The sequence below is a fragment of the Cylas formicarius genome, unplaced genomic scaffold (genome assembly GCF_029955315.1).
Source record: "Cylas formicarius isolate icCylForm1 unplaced genomic scaffold, icCylForm1.1 PGA_scaffold_6__28_contigs__length_40554024, whole genome shotgun sequence".
NCBI classification, from domain to species: domain Eukaryota; kingdom Metazoa; phylum Arthropoda; class Insecta; order Coleoptera; family Brentidae; genus Cylas; species Cylas formicarius.
Genome location: NW_026844347.1, coordinates 25,589,616 through 25,614,240, shown reverse-complemented (window position 1 = coordinate 25,614,240; position 24,625 = coordinate 25,589,616). Strand labels below are relative to the sequence as shown.

Below are 24,625 nucleotides of genomic sequence, written 5' to 3'. Positions count from 1 at the left end.
CTTGGAAGCGCGACAAAGAAAGCGCAAAAAACATGGAAAAAGGTCGGATCCGACCGCGTTTTTCCATTTTCCGCATTACGTGCGCTCCGAATATAAAAATGGACGCGAGCCAAAGGGTCATGTTCAATATCAGCCATCCAGGTGGCAAACAAAAATTTTTGGGGAAATGGAACGTCGCAAGCGAAAGCTCAATACTTTCTCCCTTTCGTCGTAACTCGGTCAACATAAATGTGTCGCGCACTAATATGAGGGGATGATCTTTTTTGTGATCTGAAAATATCCTAGAAAATATTTTTACTTATTGGCGTAACCACTTGAAGAGCAAGCCATATTCAATCAATAGCATCAGCATTAAAGCATTTTTACTTTGAAAATTTTCTTTCCTATGAATTATGTCTATTGAAAAAGCAATTATTCTAATTAGAATTTCTCCCTAAAGTGCAGTGAAAACGATTTGTGCAGCAAAATGTCGGGCAAATTATAAAAGAAAGTTGTAAATTCGAACAATTACACAGGAATCACATTCAAATGCCTGGACTATCTTGCCCTTTTGGGTGTGTTTCTTGTTTAATATTAAATGTTAAGTGAAGACATCAAAAATAATAAAAAAGCACGCATAGCTTTTCTGCCTTGCCTTTCGAAGGGAGAACGTGTATATAGGCTGTGCTTGATAGTAAATGTTGTATATGTTAATAATTCAGCAGAGACAGGTTACATTAACTAATTTGAATGAATTACTACTGCAAATTTGCCTCGGAACAATGTAAACATTTTCCACCTGCGTTAATTCCGGTTGTAAACAGCTTGGCATTTTATATACATTTTTTATAAATATTGTATGAGAATTAAATATTTGCTTAAATATAAAAGGATGTTTTATTTGAGTAATTTTTAATAATAATAATAAAAGAATAATAGCCTATCAAATAAGAGAAACATCTAAAAATGCTTGGCTAATTTTAGCTGGGAAACAATTTTTGAAATATTTTTAATTTTTATTCTATTATTTAAATTTTACACACACATAAATACTCATTTTACGACAACCTTCAATTCTTAGGAGTTGGAGTGAAATTTTAAACTTCACGTTACAGAAGCAGTTAAAAGATGATATTGACTAATCCGCAGAAAGGTTCCACGAAGAGCAACCCTTTTTGCCCGGCTATATTCCATGTTTTAATCTGGACTTGAATTGATGTTTGCAAAGAATTCAGAGATTTTCAAATATATTTGCAAACATTGTTATTAATTCACCAGGGTTTCATTTTATTGCCTTTCCCAGTCTTCCACCAGACAGAACAAGGGATACAACAACAAAAATATAAATCGGATACCGAGAGAAGATGGGATCGGATTGCCTAAATTTACTATGCATTAGCGCGTATCTCAGGAAATTCATTAATTCTTAAGTCGGTGGAAAACACGTGAATTTATAGGTTTCCTATACGAACGAAATTCGCAATTACGTTCTTTATCGGGCGGGGTTGTTTTCGAATCGGACTGCGAAACATTTATAACTTTTTTTTTTAGGCCGAAGGGCTATGGTTGAGGTCAATGACGGATAAAAACAACCAACCGAATAATTTCAAGATTACTGAGAAATTATATATTGATAAATATTATAAAATATTCTATAAGTAATTCGTGAATTCGTTAATATCGAACTACGAAAGACACTTCCCAAGACATTTATTGCAAAGAAAAATAACCCAATACCAATCACAACACTGATATATATTTTAAAGCCATCAGTTCCACCAAACGAAAAGGCAAAGTTTTATACACAATTTATTTTTTTTTCTGATTTCTTTTAGGGTTGATAAATTAATTACCTTCTACGATTGAAATTTAAAAAAATGTACCTTCAATGAACAAAACGCCAGTAGTTAAACATGACATTTTTTGCATCACATTCTAGTTTTTTTGGCGTAGTTGGTGCTTTTTCAAAATTAACTTATAGGATCCTCCAGAGAACTATGAGTTTTAAATCAAATGCAAAAGATCGGCTAATGCAGATGTAAAATCATTTTAATGTTATCAAAATGCAGAGCATCGGTTGACTCGGTTGAATTCAAACAAAAAATCATATAAAACCCATTAAAAAAGGTCTAAATATATCGAAACCATTGTAACCAAATCAACAAGAATATAGCGGAGTAAACTACTCAAAAAATATACCGCAGCATTGTCAATTAAATCCTGCCAGCTGAGCAAATAGAGCAACGAAGTCAAAGGGATCCTTTGATCTGAAGTTTCTCTTTTCGGTGCTTCGATTACAGAAAAAAGTTATATATTTTCCGTAATATATTTCCCCAGTGGTAAAAAGCGTGGTTTTTTATGGTATGAGAAAATTACAGAGGAATTGCAGCGAAGTGCGCAAAGAATGCAGTTTACCCGTCGAATACATATGGAATTCGAGAGGCCATCAGCAATTATTTTCTAATATACTGCCAAATATGCAGCATCTTCCACAATCTAAAAGAAGCGTATGTAATTATCAGCATATCCTATAGGAAAGAAGGCTTATGTTAAGAATTCCTGAGATAGTTTCTACTTTCCAATAAAATTGTATCCATTTGGCGATATTAACACATACTCTTTAAAATTTTAGAAACACACAACAAAATTATGATAAGATAATCAAATTTCAAAAAAGCAGCGAAACATAAGATTAAATATACTTTAAGGAACTCGTATATATTGAAAAATGTTGCTAAATGAGAGCAGGAAAAATTAACTCGGACAAACTGATCTACAAACGACTAGGTAAAAAAAAAACACGAATTCAGTTCCTTTCCAATAAAACTAGAACTGTTTATGAACAAGTGGTTTTATTTGAGTTGTTTTTTTAGTTTACCAAGCAGTGTCGGCACACTTCATTGAGTTCGCCAGTTTTCCATACGTTTGTCAACTTTGTTTAAACTTAGAAATGGACAATCTTCATCTCCCAGACTTATATCTCACCTAGATTTTACATTAGCGAAAACGACTTTATCCAGTATTGACGTTTACTTTTGACTTTTTTTATAAACTGCATGCAATGCTTTTCACAACTCAATTGCTTCTGGTGTGGATTTACACCGAATGAACAGTTTTTACTAATTTCTGTTCAAAACTGATGTAGATACCCAGTTCACTTTAGGATCAAACAGTTCAGGGGCTATTCAGAAACAAAACTGTTCGGATTTTTGTTTGTGTTTTGGTCTCGTCCTGTTCGTTTGGTGTAAACCTATAAGATATTCTGGAATGACTATTGGCAAATCGGTAGACGACCGGCCACAAAACTCCGAGTGGCCGTAAACATCAAACGGAGGAAAAAAATCAATAAGTCGTCTCCGTTCGAAGCGGCGGCGTCCTTATTGAAACGTTCTTCGCAGGCAATATACGACGGCAATCCCGTAACCGGAAATAAAAATTACAAAACTCCCCCTTAATATTTCTGAAACTCGACAAGGCTGTTGCGATGCTCGGTCGGTCCTATTAGACGGCATAAATAGGCTACAGATATTGAACCCTTTTTTCCCATTTTGAGAAATTTCGAATACGCACGCCAATTTATTAATTTCGCTACCAAACCGAATAAAACAATAGAAAATTAAATTGGGAGTTATGGGCGCTAATTGTTTATTGATTTGTTTATTTACAACAGTAACCGATTTAAGAAGATAAATCTCTGGCAAGAATACGTAACACAACTCTTCAAAGACCAGAGAGCGGACAAGTACCACATAAAAACAGCAGAAACGCGAAGCAAAGTAGAACATGCAATAAAGGCGACAAAATCTGGGAAAACTGTCGGACCAGACGAGGTATACAGTGAAAACTGCTCGATGACGACTCAATCCCTGTTATCGTCGACTTATTCAACCAAATATATAAAATGGCTACTGCCTACTTTCGTCCGAATCCCGAAAAAACCTCGAGCAGCTAAATGCGATGACCACCACCGGATCAGTCCAATGAGCCACTTTCTGAAAGTATTTCTCAGAATAATTCACACCAGAATACTGAATAAATGTGATTCCGAAATCTCTAACACGCAAATTGGTTTTCGGAACGGTATGGGAACAAGAGAGGCTATATTCGCGTTCAATGTTCTGGCACAAATATGCTTGGATGTAAACCAGGAAGAGTACGCATGTTTTAAAGATTATACAAAGGCCTTTGACAATGTTAAACATGAGAAGCTTTTAAACATCTTACAAAACCTAAACATCGATTATCACGACATGCAAATCATTTCAAACCTTTACTGGGGTCAGGCAGCGCGAGCACGAGTCGATAACAGCACAACAGAAGAAATACAAATCCAAAAAGGTGTCAGGCAGGGCTGTATTCTTTCTCCAATGCTATTTAACATTTACTCAGAGTACATCTTTCGAGACGCTTTGGAGGAGGAGTCGGCAGGAATCTTAGTTAACGATAGAGCAATAAACAATATTAGATATGCCGATGACACTGTTCTAATTGCCAGCACACTAGAAGGTCTGCAGCGACTGCCATCAATGTGAACAAAACAAAAATGTTAGTAGTGTCCAAAACAGGAAATAATCAAAGGCAATTATTTATAGGACAGCAGACTGTTGAGCGAGTGGAGAAGTTTAAATACCTCGGAACAATTATAAGTCAAGATATAAACCATATTTCTGAAATACTATCAAGAATAGAACAAGCTAGGACAACGTTCAATAAGATGAAGAAACTTCTTACAGCTTGAGATTTGTCGCTAACTTTAAGAACAAGGATGGTACAATGCTACGTGTTCCCGGTACTGCTTTATGGCCTAGAGGGTTGGACCTTAAATAGCGAAAAAGGTTAGAAGCATTTGAAATGTGGGTCTACGGGCGTGTGCTGAAGATTTCGCGGTAGGATCGGGTCACGAATCAAGAGGTTCTCCGTAGAATGAATAGAGAACTTGAAATCTTGTTTAGTATAACGAAAAGAAAACTTGAATTCCTTGGACACATCTCACGGGGCTCAAAATATGATCTGTTGCAGGTCATAATGCAAGGAACGATCGCAGGACGAAGAAGTGTAGGTCGTCGTAGGATCTCTGCCGCGCAACCTGCGAGACTGGTCTGGATTGTCATCAGCTGAACTGTTTCGCGCGGCCATATCGAAAATAAGAATATCCATGACGATCAGCAACCTCCCAGGGAGACGCTGAAATCAAGAAGAAGAAGAACCGATTTCTACCAATGGACCACAAAAATTTGTATAGAGCGATTTGTCCTTTACTGCATCTTTTAATGCCCATGGTGAATTTTCATCAGCTCTCTATCGAGCAGCAATTTGGGAGTCATTTGTGGTTGTATTCCATAGCTTCCTGAAATGCTTCTATGTGTTCGCATGCTACCATTTTGGAAATATAATTCACACTTCAGATTAGAGCATACAGTAATACCAAGATATACCATAAAATTTCATAGGAATAAGCTCTCAGATTGCTTAGCTTTATTTTTTGCATGAGCTACAATTTCAAAAATGTTAAAGCGATTCAAATCCTATTTTATTTCTATCTGGAAAGTATAAGTCAAAGAAGTCTTTTTTCAACAAGCTTATCAAAAAAATTGAAAAAAAGACCGTTTAGTTTTATCTGCGATGGTTTCTATCTTCCAAGATGCATCTATTTGTTATCTGTTATTTGTTTAGAATTGGTGAAAAGGAACATGGGAAATGCAAACCAATTTTAGTAAAGTTTATCAGTAAACTAAGTAAACAATACTTAAAAATTCCAGAAAATTCAAAAATTCAGACATAAGTGTGACACAAGATCTGAAACAAAAAAAGAGAGCGGAAAATAAAATTCTATATGATTTTTAAAACCATGCTAAATCCAAACAGGTGCGTTAGAGGAGGGTAGACCATCGACCGGGGACAGAAAAATAAGAGAAAGACAGGGGCACAGAGATCAACTTTTGGTTAGTTTGGCATTGAAAAACGCAATTGGAAGAGTTACTAGGCTCACTTCGGCCCACAATCCCCAACAGAAGAAAGTTGCTTCACAAAAAGATTAATTCCTTTCCCTCTGTACAACTTTTATTGGTTGTTTCTTTATTATTATTTATATATATCTATATATTTTTTTTGTCATGAATCCGGATCACTTAAGCTTTTAAAAATAGACTCAAAAATCTGTTGCCATTTAAGAGTAACATTCCGTAATTATATAACAGCGTCGTTTTTCTTTTGGATTATCAATACGATTTAGTATAAATTATTGTTATTTCGATCAGGTTCAACTTCTACCATGTGATGCAATAGTTATATTTTCCATTGTTTCTTTTTGTTTTCTTTCTAATTTATGGTGATTAAAGACGTAAAGACGTTAATACTAATAATAATAATATCTGAAAAAATTTTTCAACTAATGTATACATTTTCCATATGAATATGGACACCAACTTGTAAAGGTTCTGAATTTTGTACGGAAACTATTAAATTTTATGAAAACCATCGTAGCTTGTGAAGATTTAGTTAGAAATTATTTTAAATTTTCTGTCTTCACTTCCACAAAATAGCAATGTCAATTCTTGTATTAATTTTACGCTGGATTCTTAGATCTGTTAGAACTTATAAAGCTGAGTTAATTGTTACCATCACATCTAAATCTGTTAAGATTTTGATTTTGACATTAGAAAATATATAAAAATGGAAGATTGGTAAAAACCGTCTTTTTACGAAAATTAATCAATTAAATATACAAAATCACTTACTCTCCATCTGCTGCCACTATATCCGGATCCGGTACCTCTTTGCGAACTAAGGTGACAGTGGCGCCTGTGTGTCTTGGGTTTATTTCCGAAGTGACGTTCCAAAAGGCCGCGCTTGATGGAGAGACTTCCAATAAACGCACGCCGCTCTTTACTCGCGCTCTGAAATAAGGAAAAGAAATGGTGTAAAGTAAGAGTACACAATCCCGAACATCCTGATTTAAGACCTAACTTCGTTATATGTAATGCGCACAAAAATATTTAATACGGCTTACATCTATATCAAATTTCAAATTGGCGACGCACCGCAGCAGTCACTGCTGACATGAGACATGTTGAATACTCTGACTTTAAGACACTTTAAACTTGAATGACTCTTCATTATTTGCACAATGGGACTCAAAGGTGTAAAATCATAGAAAGAGTCAAAAGGGGCTGAAGCAGGATTAGTCAGGATTGACGTTGGGAGCCCGAAGACAAGCCAAGAGTCAACAAATGGGGATTCCAAGACAAGTTGCTGAATCACCACCAGCAGTAAAATTGCCATAACCATAAGTATAAGTAAATTTGGAGGAAATAGAATTCACAAGAGACCGCGCCCAATATTGCAACTCAAAATAATAGGCAATCGTTGAATTTCGCTGAGCTGCCTACATTTCTTGGTTATTTTAAAATCCAAAACTTCCAAAATCGAATCGATGAAAACGAAGCTGACTAGATTCCTCCGAGAAGATGCAAAAATGGAGGTAATTGTAATCTTTATTTTAACTAAAATTTAACGATTCCAAAAATGAATTTCCAAAATTATTGTTATTTGGTATCAGTTTGGATTATCTTATATAAATGTTAAAAATAAAATAAAATAATGTTCAAGTAACACATTTGAACGTAATACTACAACCTTGGCTTTAGCACTGCGAGTTACCGAAAAGTCAAAGGCAAAAACATTGCCGCCTGTATCCGCGTTTTGACGATAAAACAAAGTTGCCAGGAAAGTACACAAAGGGCTATCGTCAAAGAATGTAATTACATTTATTACATTTTTTGAAAAGCGGAAATGGAGACACATGGAGTTTGTTTCGCCTAGAAAAAAAACCGCCCCAGTGGCGAAAGAGATAGTTATTTTTCATTTAAAAAGTAGATGCTGCAAAGAGGTCGCTAAATAATTAAATGTGGAGCAGTGAATTCGTTTATAAGCGTATTGTTATAACATCAAAGGTTTTCCACTGAATACAGTGCCCTTGGTAATTTCATTTTTGAGTGAAAAGCCACCATCTAATTGATAAACATTCCGTACGAAATGGTCTAGGCGTGTCCGAAAAGACACCTGAGTATAATTAAAATTTTTTTTAGGTAGAAAAGTTTGAGTGAAATAGGAAATTCGTTAATTAAAAAGGATCCCGAAATTCATCAGACTTATCAAAGGAAGCTGGTGGAAAATAATTTTAATTGGAGAGAAATTTTAACATCCGGGGTTGGCTCACTTAAAACTTAATTTGCTAATTGAAATGAAACGCCCATTTGCTATAATAAAGAGTATTCCACATTTCACTTCAGATTTAATTTGTTGTCTACAATTTACGAAGCATTATTACTGGGATTTGGAACGAGCGAGGAAAAAAACATCTCGGAAGATATGGTTCCAAAACTTGCCAATATAATTTTAATTCCAAGTTTTAATTTATTGTTTGATTGAAGTTTATTTCAAATGACTTTTTGAAGTAATTATTTGAAGTATATTACATTAAAACTTTAACTTTTCGTGACATCAACTTTTGCCTCAAATTCGACATTTTAATAATAAAATACTCCAATTTCGATATTTTTAAAGCATTTGGAAGCTCCTTTATATTGTATGATATTTTGTTATTAAATTAATGTTTAATTTAATTTTTAATGAGTACATATTATTTTGTATTAAACTAAAGAAATCCAAAATACTACAATATTAGTCAGGCAACTTTTTGGTGTTTTGCTTTACACTTTTGAAAGCCATAGCCATGCACTCATTTTATTATTGAACTTCAATTACTAATTATTAGAAATGCAAAATTTATGTATTTATTTAATAATTGGTTGTTACCTAGTAATAAATATTATGTTTTTAAAATAATTGCACACAACTAGGTATACGTTCGCAAATATTTCGAAAATGGCATATGGGTAGACAATTTAAAATTGTCATCTGCTTAGAATCATTATTTCACACTATGTATACATGTTTATTGTGTTTCATATACGATTGTTAAAGTCAATTCGTATTTTATTGTGTCAATTCGTAATTTGGTAAAAAAAATGTTGAGGGTCTTCTAGATTTCCAGGGCGAAAACGTCACCATAAAAACAGGCCATTCATCAACGAGAATTGCAATTAGTCATCCACTCAGAATACGAATGATATGGTGTTACAATCGCATCTCATTTCCTTTCGAAACGCGGGAGACAAATAGACCAAAGGGCAGAGGGTAGAACTTGATCCTTTTCGAGGTCAAACCGCATGCATAATTCCCACTTCATACGTCGCTCTTCGCGATAAAGGATCATGGGGTGTGAGAAATAAACGACGTGATATAAAAGTTTTTCGACGCTTCCTTAAAAATAAAACGATGATTTTATTTTTTGATCTCCTAACCGAAACGGATAGATCTTGCTCACTGAATGACTTAATTATGCGTGCCACATCTCAAACCATCCTGATTCAAAATATACAAGGTGTCTAGAAATAACGTCGCAATATTCTAAGAGGTATTTTTAGAAATCAAACTAAGAAAAATATTCAGACGAAAAATGATCTTAGGATGATTTTGCGCAATAATTTTGGAATCATTACCATTTTAAATTTAGTGTGCTGTGCTGTGGTCGTGCGTTGTAGGTGGTGAATGCCACTAGATAGCAGAAAAAAAATTGAAAAAAAAAAATCTTCAAGGTTCCATATTTAAGATGCTCTAGCAATTTTAGTACGCATTTTTCGGGGCATGCTCAAATGAGCTTTTTTCTCATTTTGATCTCCAAAATTATTGTAAAAAATGTTCCCACGTTATTTCCGGGTGTCCTGTATGTAATTTTCATATAATTAATGCGGAATTTGGATTTTAGTGCTTCATCTCAAGTGGAATGCACTAATAAACCCTTTAACATCGATCGCTCTATTATCGATTTCATCGACATTTATTGCCATCACTTAAAGCTACATATGTTCGGGTGGTACTAAACTGTCATCTAAAATTAGATTCAGATTCCAAACATTTAAGGCGGATTGTATCCGTGCGTGACGAAGGGTCATCTATTTAAGTTGACAAACCAAAAAAGATTTAAAGTGTTCATAGTGCATTGTAGAAACATTTTTTCAAATGTAGTCTCGCCTGGTCTAGCAGAAAGCCATTCCAATTTTGGAACAAAGTGGCCAGTCTAGTGGCTAATGCACCTAGTCGGCAAATCGAGTTCAAATTAAAAAAAAATCGGTCAGAACTATGGCAAACGTAGTAATAATTAGTAAGCAATGAGAATTTGGTAAAGCAACATTTAGAAATATATAAAAATGTTGTATAAAAAGTAACTAGTTTTCGGTAAAAATGTGTGAGCAGTAACTTTGCAGAATAATAAAATTAATTAATAAATATGTATCGGAAAACTTTGCATAGTACCTGTTGCTAGCAAGTTCGACTCAACAAACACCGATGCATGAGGAATCCAGAAGCTTAATAAAATGTATTACAGTAGCCTGTGGAAGTTTCTTAGAAAAATTTTCCAAATATATTGCTATCCAGATATTTTATTTGGACACGCACAAGATGTAAAAACAACCTCTCGGTCCTGAGGTGAACGCAGCCAACTTTTGTACAACTGTTCTACCCGATACCCGGAATTATTGCTTACAAAAAATTGTACTTAAGTCAGGAGTCAGGAGATATTACTTTGAAGATATTATAGTTAGGAATCTTTTTGTTCTTCGTACTTTCTCTAAAGGATGATTTATAATATTGTAAATTAATCAACCATTTTTTTCTTGGACAATATTTGCTTTGCAACCGGTCAGTCAACGTTTTCGTCAGTTGAGTAATCTGGTGAATTAAAAACTGGCAAAAGCAAGAATAGTGATATTGATTTTCGAATACGATAATTATGACATTTTAATGTGAATATTAAAAATTAAAAGTTTTATGAGAATTTGTTTCCTACCTTGTTGAAGCCTTGCATGTCCATAGGAAAGATACTGATTTTTTTTACATTTTCGGTGATTTGAGTGGTCTTACGCCATTGCAGCATATTAAAATGTATAACTTTATTAATCCAGGAAAGTATACTTTTGATATATTTTTGAGCCTCACACCCTATTTTTCTCTTTTCTTAGCCCAGATGAACAAACTAGATCCAATTTGTCAAAGCTCTCTTTCGAGTTTCGGGATTCGTTTCACCGCGCATTCTTACATTCATAATTGCAAATTGAACTTAATGAGGGACCTTTCTAATTCTGAAAGCAACACGAAGTAGAATTTCCGCCAACAATCGCTGTTAATCCGTTGCACTCTCTATCCCAGAGGAAGGCGACAGACGTAAACAAATTAGGCCATTTGAAGTTCCGACAAATTGCAACAGACATCTTAATTATGGCGCTACGACGATCAGCTGCGAGTTTAAAACAATTATAAATTCATTAGATTAATGTTATAGCACACGACTCCCTATTCAACAATGCGGAAAATTTCGAGCAAGCTGCGCGACAAGTTGATTGCGGAGAATTGTCGAGACCAACGATGAAACCTAGTTTTGATGGAATCGTATATGGTTGTCAGTGTATCGGAAATGCAATGCTGTAGTGCATTAAAATATACCAGTAAATAATAACCACTAGCTAAAATATTAAGATTGATCAAAATAAATAAGAACTAAAAGTTCAGATTTTCACGAAATTATTTATTATTTATCAAATGACATTTGATAAAGACACGGTGTTGTCGAAACAATTGTCATGTCATAATATATAATATCGTGAATATCTGAACTTTTAGTTCTTATTTATTTTGATAAATTGATTTTCATCAAGTAAAAGCCACCTCAGTTCAATTAAGATTGATGCCTAAAATGCCGGTTAATTTGGTGGCAATTAAAATCCTTACGTTTCTTTTTTTATTCAACCGCCAAAAATTTAATGAAAGGATTTTTTTTTACGTGAGGTCGTAAAGTACCTTAAATATATAATAAGAAACACACCAAGCACAAATTCATAATACTTTACATCAATTTTGAAAATTTTAATATAACGGATTTATTCTTTTTTTTTTTAATCTGTGATTTTCTGCCCCGCTTTAATATGGGACAGTTTAAGTTTTCGATGTCAATTTGTTTAATAAGTAATAATTAATTATAATTATTAACAAAATAAATTAAGTATGGAAGCGCCCTCTAGGAATTAGACTCTAACTAATAGCCAATACCAAGATTTTTTACATTCAACAAAATTATTTAGTGAACAAAACTTTTCGTTTTGATTTATAGTATCATCTGATGCTCTATGGTGTATTTATGTATTTATTTCGTTGTTGTGTGTAGCTTCATTTAGCTACATTTTAGCCTTCTGTATTAAAAGCTTAGTCCACACCGACTAAAGTTTATCTAAGGTATTTATTTCGTTGTTATGTATAGCGTCATATGGTCTTCTAAATGATTCTAGTACGATGAATAGCTCATGTGCAAAACTCCAACGGGTTCATATAGCCGAAATAACAAAACTTAAATATTATCAAGGAGGCTAAAATACATCCATTATTTACAGTTTTCAGTGACAGATGTGATGCAGTAGAAGCTTCGCAAAATAAGTAAGCAAAATTCCGCCCCTAACAGATAGTTTTGTCTGCATCAAAGTTTATTCAGGATTTTTTGGAAAAAGACCACAGAGTCCGCGCTGGATAAGTGTTTCAAATAAATATCTATGTGTGTGGCTACTGAGTTTGTTCACTTAGTAGACTTATGTACAGTTAGTCGTGGATTAACCGAACAGTAGAACTTACTAATTAGGCAAGGGTTACGCGCACTAATTAAGCAAAATGACGCTCAATTTTCCGTACGAACGGTCATCAATTTCTTCCAATTTAAAACCGAGCATGGACAGAGGCAATGCGGCGCTATGGCAGGCAAATAAATTACACCCTTTGTATCGGGAGCGAATTGCAACCGACGTATTAATTATAAGCGGGTCTAGTTTTGCCGCAACATGGAAATAATTATAAATTTCAATTTAATGTAGCGAACGCCTAGACGTGATGCTTCTGATAATGCGCACGACTTTGATGTATACGGTGCGATTAGAAAACAGCTTTTACTCTAAAAAAAAAGATGACTAAAAAGTGATTTCAATTTTTGTTATAAATTAATCCATTAACTAATAAATTAAATTGAAAGCATGCGTTCTTTTATTTAGTACCTGTTAACAAAATGGGGCAATTTATTGCACATTTATGATTTTTTTACCAAAACTAATGTAATTTAAACTGTGTTTAATCTACAAAATCATAAATTTAGATTGCAAATCTTGTAATTTTTTCCAAAACTAAGTCCGTGTCTGATTAATTCTAGTTGTAAGGATTTTCTGCGCGTTTCGATAAATCTTTCTAAAGAACGATGCACCTCAAGTTATCAAAGATTTTTTTTTTTTCAAAGACACTTCAACAGGCTACTGTAATACTTTTTACACAACTTCTGCATTCCTCCTGCATCGATTTTTGCTGAGTCGAAATTGCTGACGTTTCGCCAATCATTCTTCAGAGCTTGACTGGAACTGGCTCGTATTTTACTCTGTACCTGCTTATATATTGTTTGAGGGGGGCGGAGCTAAATGAAGGGCATAAACACCGTCTCGGATGACCGATTCCCTAATTGGTGTCAGGTAGAGACCTGAGTTGCGGTTAAGATTGAAAGGTTGTTTATAGATTTCTATTAACTCTCGAATTTTCGTTAGTAGAAGAACTGACTACATGCAAGAATTTTAGTTTTATCGAATAAAATTTTATGTCCGGTTTCATGAGTGTGTTCAGCAACAGCTGATGAGTTTATTTGTCTTAGTCGTAAAGCTCTTTCGTGTTCTTCGAGCCTAGTTGATATTTTTCGTCCGGTCGCTCCAATGTATTCTTTGCCGCATACGCATGGAATGCTGTAAACTCCTGGCATCTCAAATGGAATTTTGTCTTTGACGGACCGAAGATGTTGAAAGATTTTTGGACGAGTGGCAAACCTGGTTTTGACGTTATACTTCTTTAGAACCTTTATGTGTGATATTTTGAATGTAAGGAAAGACCACAGTGGCAAGTATAGGATTGCTTTCGGCCTCATTGCTATTGGAAGGTTGTGGTGAAGTGTATTTTTTGATGGAACGCTTAATATCTTTAATGTGGAAATTATTAGAGAGAAGAGCAGAGGTAAGTTGTTTTAATTCTGTTTTCAGTGACTCGGGCTGAGATAGTTTTACGGCTCTGTAAATAAGAGAGTTGATAATATATGATTGTTGGGCCGGATGGTGATGTAACCATGCATTAAGGTATCGGTCTCTGTGCGTAGGTTTTCTGTAAACACAATGACTCAATGATAGGTCTGATTTTCTATTGATAAGAATATCTAAGAATGGAAAGTTATTATTAGTTTCCAAATCAATGGTAAAACGTATGTGAGGGTGTATCTACTAGGGTTTCTTGACCATGAGGCCAAATAACAAAAGTATCATCGACGTAGCGTTCCCATAATTTTGGTTTTAGACGAAAGGTGTAGAGAGATTTCTTCTCAAAGGCTTCCATAAATATATTCGCGATGACTGGTGATAGTGGAGAATCCATCGCTGTTCCCGACATTTGTTCAAAAATTTGACCGTTATAAGAAAAACATGTTCCCGATAAGCATTTTTCAATTAATGTGAGAAGGTTTGGTTCCAGATTCTCGTATTTTAATATATATGAAATGATGTCGAGAGTTTCAGGAACAGGAACTTTGGTAAAGAGGGATTCTACGTCGAAACTAACTAGAATATCTTGTGTATCTAATGTAATGCTTTTTAATTGTTCAATGAAGTGAAAGGGATTAAGTACGAAACTGTCAGTTTTCCCTGTAAGGAGTTTTAATAAGGAAGCTAGATAGTTTGCTAGAGAATATGTTGGAGAACCAATGGTGCTGACAATAGGTCTCCCAAAGATTCACAAAGCAGGATTACCCCTTCGACAGAGGTAATTTTTGTTAGGGTAGCTTCACATAGCGCCGTCGGCATATTAAAACCAAAATTAATCCCGCGTCTAATAATAATAAGCTTGAAAAAAATCAGTCGCGAAATCACAGCAGGTTTTGGTCTAAATTCTCTGTACCCCGGTGCGGGTTTTATGGGGTAATATGAAGATGAACACTATAATTAAAACCCGACCGGGTTTCGAAAGGATATAAATGACATAACACGATATTAATCCCCTCAAGGGCCTTTCATCCGCTAAAGAATTAATTTCTCGTGAACCCGACACCTACGTTATTCATCAGAGTCCGGCGCGGTATATATAGATTGATTATTTTGGAAGTTATAATAACAATCTCAAGAAAAATAAAGGAAACTCGTCTTTGGAAGAATCAAGTTTAGAGTCAAGAATAACGATGGCCGTTATTGGAAATCAAATTGTACGGAAATTGTGCAACTAGGATTGGTTAAAATTATTTATCAGGAATTTTATTCATTTCAAATAATATTTGAAGTTTGACATGTTCGCGCCGAATATACGAATTATTGATTAATAATAATAATAGACGTGGTTCATTTATTTTTGTTTTTCTTTTTGGATTGAACTAGTAGATATTTTAAAAATGTTGAAACAATTTTCTTGTATTGCTAACTAAAAAACTGAAAAGGTCAAAAAGTCACAAAATAAACCATTTTTGATTTTCCCAAATCTTTTTTTTAAGACCATGTATATGTGGAGAGAGTGACACTTAGTCGAAAATCGGTTGTTACTCTTGATAAACTTTGGTGTAGAGCACCATAGCAAGCTTATAAAACACTTCCATAAGTGTGTAATATCATGGCTCTTAGGGATATCATACTTTCTTAGAGAATGGAATATGTCCCTAAATTTCGCACACTCCTTTACCCTGAAGGTTTAGCGAGATTTGGGCACACTTGAGAAGCGGCCATACAGGTTATTAAACTCCGGTAGGACCTACTGGTTGAGAAAAATATTTCAAATGACTGCGCATGGACATATATCAACATTTTGCATGGGGACAGTTCTGTATTATTCACTGGCAGCTCTCGCTTTGCCTTCATATGCTGATCTTAAAAAACACCTCCCATGTTATAAACACAAAATACATAAAAACCCTCAGTATGGTACGGGCAAAAACAATTCCGATTTTCCACTAACTATAGCATTTGAATCTCTATTAGCAACTGTTCATTCATACTCGTTATCCTTTTTAAAATGGAAATAAGAGCGAGAAATTAGAAATTACAACGGCAAGTCAGATTTTCCATAAAAGCCTCCATTAAGATGTTTCAAGACATATGACCTTTTCATTTCTAACAAGCAGAAACTTAGATTTTATTAAAAATTCCTTCGGCAAAATAGAACGCGCCGTTAAAACTTTCTCACTTAGCTGGCTGCACGAAATATCGGCAGGCAAACTTTTCCAATGTGCTACACAGGAACTATGATTCAGGTGATGCGAACCTGATACAATTGGATATTAATTTAATTATTGGCATAAAATCGAAAAAGACGATAGGTTAGGAGTCCTTGATGGGTTAATTATAATATAACCAATTCTCATATAAATCGGAGAGATCTTTTCTAATATTTAATATATTACTTATCTTCACTTCAAGTAAAACATTTGTGTAATAAAAATGTAAATATAACCATTTCATTTCAATGGGATAATCAACTCTAATAACAAATAATAATTCACTTCACCTGTATCGGGACCAATAGAGCGCAGGATGAATATGATTTCGCGATTACAAATGAACCTTCCACGGTTGAAACGGAACTGAAAGTTAATTGCATTATTTCGTCCACATCGAGAAGCACGTTCTATCCTTCTCATAAACTACTAAATTACGGCTGCGAACATTACATTATTAAGACGGGAAATTACAGAAGGAGCACGGCAAGTGCCTTTGAAATTCGTAGTTGCTTCCGCGCGCCATGGTCTATTTTTAGCGTGTGTCCCGATAACTACTGACAAAGGGAGTGAATGAATGTGCGAAACATAATATAGGGTGAAATAAGGTAATTATAGGGATCGAGCCTTTCAAGTCTTGAATGTATAACGAACCAGCTAGACGGTTGCTTATATACAAACGACATGCTTCGATGTGAAATTGAATTAGGTCGCTCAAGTAATTAGTTCACTGAAATACCAAGAACGTGTAATAATGTATTGGGTAATTTCAGTTAGACCATAATACATATTCACAACAATAGTAGTTTGCAAAAAGTATTGTTGTAAAATATTTACGATAAAGAAGTAGGAAATACAAGATGAAGATTATTACGGAAGTTAAAAAGGAGGCAACCTGCACAGTATTACTAAAATGTACACAAAAATTCTATTATAAGATTTGAATTAAGTTCCATGAGAATAATTTGTCAAAGAAAATAATTTTTCCATAAATCACATTTTAGTTTCATTAGCAATTTCAACTAATTATCAGCTTAATTCAATTAAATTCAATCTATGTATTGTTTAGAAAGATATATCATTTATGCTACAGTCAATTCCACACACATCTACTGAAAAAAAGATAAAATACACTAAATAAATATAAAACAAGATGTTAATAATATTTTATAAAAGGCAAAAAAAAATTATTGATTTGTTAGTTTTTGAATTTACATCAACCCTGCATCCTTAAAGAGGACATCTAGACAGCCCGTTGAGTAGAGTTTCATTTTCGTGAAGATTAACTACATTGCAAAGTTCAGAATGGTTGAGTTTATATGACAAACCATCATAAGTTAATTTTCTGAAATGATTATTTGTTAGTCTAAGTTGATCTAGAATCCTGGTAGCGTGGAGTGGCAAATTAGAGCTAAGGTATTTTGGCAAACAGGGACTAATAAACTGTTGTAAAACATTGTATAGTGAGAATTTCGAGCGAAGGTAAGATCCGCCTGAAAGCAAATTTCTTTGTTTTTAATAAAGATGTTAGGCAATGTGCGTCTTAGAGTGCTTGGACTAATTTTTTTTAACAAATAGGAAAATTCGCGTTCACAAGTCAGATGTGGCACCTGCGCCATCAAAACACTACCTTGAGAGTCTGTCGGCGCTCATTCTAAGTAACTTGGCCAGAAAATTTAGACAAATTCTAAATATGGTGGCTTTGAAAGACCATGCTCCAGTCGCTTGAGAGCAGAAGAAACGTTTGTAGGAGTTTGATTGGGCTTCTTTAATAATATCAGAGTACTACAAACTTACGTTTATAACCACTACTGCACCACAACTTTATTTAGAACACTGGATGCGTGTTTCGCCAACCAAGTTGGCATCATCGGCAGATGATATAAACTGAGTTTATATCATGATGCCAACTTGGTTGGCGAAACACGTGTCCAGTGTTCTAAATAGAGTTGTGGTGCAGTAGTGGTTAGAAACGTAAGTTTGTTGATCTTCCACCATAGGTTCCGGTCTCCCCGAATATCAGAGTACTATTCAAAACGCTCAACCCAAAACTCCAGCAGATAAGTTTAAATTTATAGAACATGCTAAGAGGACCTGTGCACTATTGGGCTTTGGTTAACGAAGATTCTGCTGATTCCCTAAAAAACGAAGAAGATGAGAAAGTAACTGCTAAATATGTATGGCGATTAACTACTTTAACGCAACACCTCTCGTGAGGATTTGGATCAATCCCTTTAAAGAAAATGATTTTATTTTTGAGAAACTAACTACCAAACTGAATTTGTTCAACTGAATGTATTTTCCAAGAGTCTTCAGCTTGCATCTAATGTCATTCTCACAGACATCGAGTATAACGAGGTAATTAGCACAGAGTAGAATAAGAAGTTCTTTGGTGGAGTCGATTGACAGACCACGCACACCATGTTGAACATCTTTTGTGTAGCTGAAAAGTTAAGCGGTACCAGTATGTTGTTTTTGCAAAACAATTTTTGATGATAATCTTCTTTTTCTAAGTTTGCGCTTAGATTATCAATTTCTTAAATGAATTTCTACAATCTGAAATAATTATAATTTGAATATGTAAATTTCTGTAGTTCCGCTGGTATGTCTTAAGACTTTTCAAAATTTGGTTTGTTCAACTCGTAGTACTACCTACAAATATAGTCGACTTTGTTAGTATCGAAGAGTTGACGTTTTTAAACCAAGTGTTAATCAAAATCTAATCTGGAGATAATTTGTTAAGTATGTATACTTTCAGATATGACCCATTCCTGACAGTGACGTTTTTTTGCATTCGACTATATATCAATGGAATTTTCAGCAACCTACAATCCATAGAAAAGTTAACAAACTAGGAGAAAGTAATAGAGGCATTAATTTTTTTAACTAACAATAGTTAATGAAATTCCACTCTATTTTTTATATTTTGCTTCCCATACGATCGATCTAAAAAACCGTTGCCACCTATAAAACCAGGCCCAAACTTAGTTTTAGGCAATATTTCTAAAGTAATGGATTTGCTACTACGTTTATAATAATGTACCTAGATGCTGTTCGATCCGCTTAATATTGAAAATTTTAAATTTATAATTTTCAGCGTTGGTAATTTGTCCAGTGAAAACATTGAAATTCGAAAGGGTGTACAACTTTTCATCATCTATCCAGAGCCAACAATAAGTAATAAACCAAATTCGATACGTTGATTACACTGTCGTGCGTTGTGGCTATGAGTACGAAAGAAGTGACGAAAGAAGTGACGTGACCATCAGAATTGACGAACGATCCCAAAACTGTGACTCGGAAATATGCTGATGATGATGATGTCTTAAAGTGACGCTTCATCTGCACAGAATTGAGTATTTTCGAGCAAGGAGTAGACAAAATTATTGTTTTTGCTCACGTCTGTAAAATACCTAATTACACACCGATCTACCGTGCGGGAAGCGTCACTTACCACGTCAATTTCGTTTCCCACGGATTTCGGCTTTTACGGGATTTTACCGCACGGGTTTGGGAGCAAACGGATGTTTTCGGCGATATTTCCCACGCCTTGAATTTTAACGTTTGCCAGTTCTGACAGTCATGTCAAAAACTAACCAAAACTTAAGGTTGTGGAAAAAATATAGTAAAGTATAGTATGCCGTTTACCGCACTTGTTGCATAATATACTATTACTTATCGAACAAAGTCCCGAAAATAGGCATCATTTTCGAAAATCAGGGAAAGTCTAGAAAAATTGGGTAAACATCATTAGCAAAATAAAAAAATCTTAAAATTCGTTTCAAGAGTATAGAGTGGCACAAGTATCCTTTTACATAAAGCGTTTTCATAACCGTAATCCGACATGGTACATTGTCGAATGATTTCTACGAAATTAATAAAATACCGATTATAATATAAACGGCAATTTATTAAAGGAAAACTCAGGCAAACATAAACAGGCACAAAGGGCTTAGGCTCTACATTCTGGCAATGTAATCGTTTTAACAAGGTTTGTTTTCATCTTCGGGGCTCGTTACTTTTTTTCGGAAGAAAATTTATATTGTCATTCCAGACCTTTATGGTGGGCTATAAATTTAAGCCGAATTAAGTTACAAAATATAACGTCTTCCACGTAAGCCGGCGATTATTTTTAGGACGAGACGTAGAAAAAAAATGTGGGCGAACCATCATCCATCGCCGTCCTCTCATAGCGTTGGAGATCCAAAAAGTCAAGTCGCCCGCCCGCTTTTATCATATTTTTGAGCATTATAAAGAGGAAAATAACTAAAGGAGGCACTCGGTAAGTGAAGTTAATATTCGAAGGATACCGCGTTTTTATAAATACCGAGATAATAAACAGACAAAAAACACTTGAAATTATTATGTCCATACGATATACCCTTAACCATGTCAGAAATGATTGACTTATCAAAAATTTTCGTTTTTTACTAAATAAAAGAAAGTCCTTATGCGTTTCGATGTACCTTTTGACTGTCTCGATTGATTTTATAATTTAATGGGAACTCTGGCGGTAAAAATGTTTAACTACTTCGCAAGTGAAATATGAGTTTTATGTATGTATTGTATGGTTTATGTTGATATTGTTCAAAAAAAACAGTTCGTTTGGTATCACTCGAGATTCAGCGCCTTTATGGTTTCATTCGAGTAGTCAACATTAGAAAAAAAGCTTACAGGTTTCAAATACAAACACAAAACAAATTGCTGTGTGATAGGATGTCACCCAAGAAAAATTAATTTGTAATAATAATGCGCCTTTCATGTAAAAAATTTTATTCTTTAAACCCACCTAATAATCTTAAGCAATATTTTTGCAACTTGCGGACAAACCGGCGTCTCGATTTATGGATACTTGGCCTTTGAAAAATGTCCTTACAAGTTGTGTATTTTAATAATGGTTTGTAGTAAATTGGAACCGTCACCTCATACTAACAGCAGAAGAACTGGTTTTAGTTAAAGTTGAGAACTATGGCGTCACCGACGATTTCTTGCAAGTGAATCGAAGATAATCAGACGACCGTTAAATCGAAAATAATCTTCATGAGGTGTAACCTCCAAGAGAGTTAAAATAGAAAGCTTAATATATACACTAGTCAAGATATCAAAAATATCGTCTTTTGAGTAAAATGCAAGATATTAGTAACGCCTAGAATCGAGTACGTTGTTGTGCTAAAAATGTGCAAAGTACAATTTCCCAATTAATTACAATTTGGAATTATCAACAAGGAATATACTTGAAGCGCTAGAACTAAAGTTGAAGATAATTCACAGCTAAAGCACACGGTAATTATTTAAAGTATTTTCAAGATTCAAGCTGGCTTTCATAAACATAAATTTTTGGGCCCTATGTAATGTCAGATTAGAGATAAAAAACGCAATTTTTTAACAAATTACCTTGAAAATCACGGCTTGCTTGTAATGCACTATCTATTGAATATGTTTGATGGTCAAGAATTTAATTCAATTCTAAACTTTGACCAAGTGACTATTTCACTATAATTAGTATGCAGCATTATTAAACCATAAATTTTTCAACTTTCACTTCCCTTTTGTCAGTTTTATTGTGGTTCCCGAGTGGGTATTCCAATTTAAACGAAAAAGTCTGAGCGTCCCAATTCAAAATAAAAGGGTCAACCGCAAACATTTCCCCGAAGTACTCGTCGAAAGTCCTTGCTCGATTTATAGCAAAGTTTGGCGAAGTTTCAGCAACCGAACTATTTCGTCGAATGAAAATCGAGAGAAATCGGGCAAAAAGCACGCGTCTATGCAATATAACTTCGCAGTTCAGGACGTTAGCATCGAAAGTTTACTACCGACTACCATCTCATTTCGAACTGAACCGACTATTATGGAAAAACTTGAATAGTCTTGAATAGTCGGATTCAGAATTTTGAAAATTGCATTAAATAAGGAATAAGAATAAAAATGATTAAAATGTACAGTATTATAATCTTTTCTTAAACCTTTAGATGATGATGATCACGGTTGATGTTACCCCTTCGATTCTTCGACATTCCTTGAAATAAAAATTACAGAAAGGCGGTTTAAATAAGGAATATTATTCTCAGATATATACAAATAAAGCTCTCAGCTTCAACCGGAAGCCCTAGAAACTGTCACTAAAATCCGTATCATTGAGTTTTGGTAAATTTTGATCCTGATATTCCATTAAAGCATTGTACGTTGGAAAAACGTGAAAAAAAATCAAGTATTCTGATTTTTTGGAAAATTTGCACATTTGTAGAAAATATGCTTTATAAAAAATATAAATTTTCGCAAGTGAAGGCAAATGTTTAAAAACTTTCATAAGCATTTAATTATCATTTTTGATTCACAAACTATCATCAGGGTTAGAAAGAAGCAAAATTGATTAATAAAAAATGTTCCCATATGCCACTGTGCAATAAATATATAAGAAAAAATAAACATTCCAAAAATAATGATCAATAATAATATAACGAAAAACCTGATAAATTTAAAAATGCAGTTAATGCTGAAAAATCTCCAATCACAATTTTCAATAATATTTTATTTGGGAACAACAACGATAATCAAAAAAATAGAAACCAAATAAAGCATCTTATTAGCAACTACTAACTCGATTCGTTTTTTTTTTAAATTAAATAAATCTGATTTTAAGAAAACCCAGTTTTATGTGTGTCACATTTTTTTTCAAAATCTTGTTTCTTTATTCACGACTCAGTTATTAATTGAAATTCGCAAATCAAACAAAATAATTTACCAAATGCAAGAAGGGTTTTATAATGCCAGATCACATACTACAAGAATAGTACAAAATTATTTAGATTTAGGTGATTATTCAAATACCACATTGGATTAAAATTGCATTAAAACGGGTAGGTGCCTTGGGAATCATAAACCTCCACCTAGATGAGGTCAAAAATATTATCAGTGGTCAGTATTTTGTTAATTTTGTTAATCGGTAATAAGGACTTTTGCCTGACTTTTTAGTTGTTGCCGCATTTCATTAAATAAGTGTGATAAGGAAGTGAATAAAAAAACACAATTCCCAGAACAGATAAAGCTATGAACGTGACAAACATTGAGTGTAAAACTGTTTTTCATTTAAGCACGCGATACATACTTAAAATCTAAATTGAAATAAAAACGCTTTTGAAACATCTTTTCTGAAGCTTTAAACTAAAATAAAAAAATATATATCCAACTGTTAATCTAAACTATCTAAACTTCGAAGCGCCGCAGGTACCGCGAAGAATGGAATTGGCGCGTTGGACACCCTTAACATTTTTGAACGCGAAAATTCTTCGAAAAAAAAAATGACTTACCTAATGACAACAGCCGTTAATGATTTAGCTTTAAGTCTGTCGACAAAAACGGAAACGTGAAGTCTAGACATCGGAAAGAGCGGAGGGTGCGGAACGAGCATCGTAAGAGCGTCCAGCAGTTTCAGTTCTTTGTACGCTCCTTTAGCGGGAACCAGCGGCACCATACCCAATATGACGGACGGTTGAACTTGCATTTTCGGGTGGCAGCCTTCACCTTCATCCGGCCAAGGTTCCAATACAGAGTATGCTACCTAAAACGGGATTTCGAGCTATGGCAATAGTATGCAACCCCGATAAAACCGCTACCTAGTTAAACTTCGCATACCGTATAGCGTGTTTAAAATAAAATAGTTTTGGTGGAGAGATAGAGAAAAAAAATCCTCTGTTTGCGAGGATAAAATGCAGATAAGAATACCTTCCTTGTGAAAAATGGAACTTTCTTTAGATAAAAGAATACGATTTGATTTGTTCAAATGATACGGTGAAGTTGCGGTCTTCTAGGAGAATCTTTAATTAAAATGAATAAAATTAAATTGTTCCGTTTTGACTACAAAGTCCCCCAATATATCTTTATTTGTTGTAATGAATAACAACACTAACATAGATAAATGGAAATAAGTAGTATCTATATGACAAAAATTTGCGGTCGAAGGCGCAAAACAAAAAAAATAAAAAATGAAATCAACATGTATTTCTAAAGGTGAGTGTAACGGCTTAAGACTTAAGGACATTAAAGAACTAAAACTCACTTGAACCAGCCTCGGAGGCGTTTTGGTAGGTTTTCCAGGCCTACCGTCTTTATCCGGTGTTGGTAAGGGAGGCCACCAGCTTGCCGGAACGGTCACCTGAGCCAGGCAGACCCCATCTTCACCACCTGGGCTACACGCTGCGTGTAGAGGAGCGTTCGTCCCCATTGAGGCGTGCAGAACTGGAAATAAATAAGTAACATTTTGGAAACCATGTC

The 24,625-nt window shown here is 34.4% G+C and overlaps 1 protein-coding gene across 3 annotated transcripts in view; it reads right to left on the bottom strand.

Moving 5' to 3' along the window:
* LOC132702872 (transmembrane protein 132C) overlaps positions 1-24,625 on the bottom strand; it is a 166,099-nt gene that overhangs the window by 50,514 nt on the left and 90,960 nt on the right. For all 3 annotated transcript variants that reach the window (XM_060671715.1, XM_060671714.1, XM_060671712.1), the window contains exons 4-6: positions 24,411-24,589; positions 23,662-23,912; positions 6,717-6,875 (exon numbers count right to left, since the gene is read on the bottom strand). In XM_060671715.1, coding sequence (XP_060527698.1) covers positions 6,717-6,875; positions 23,662-23,912; positions 24,411-24,589 — 589 coding nt within the window. The remainder of the gene's footprint in view (positions 1-6,716; positions 6,876-23,661; positions 23,913-24,410; positions 24,590-24,625) is intronic.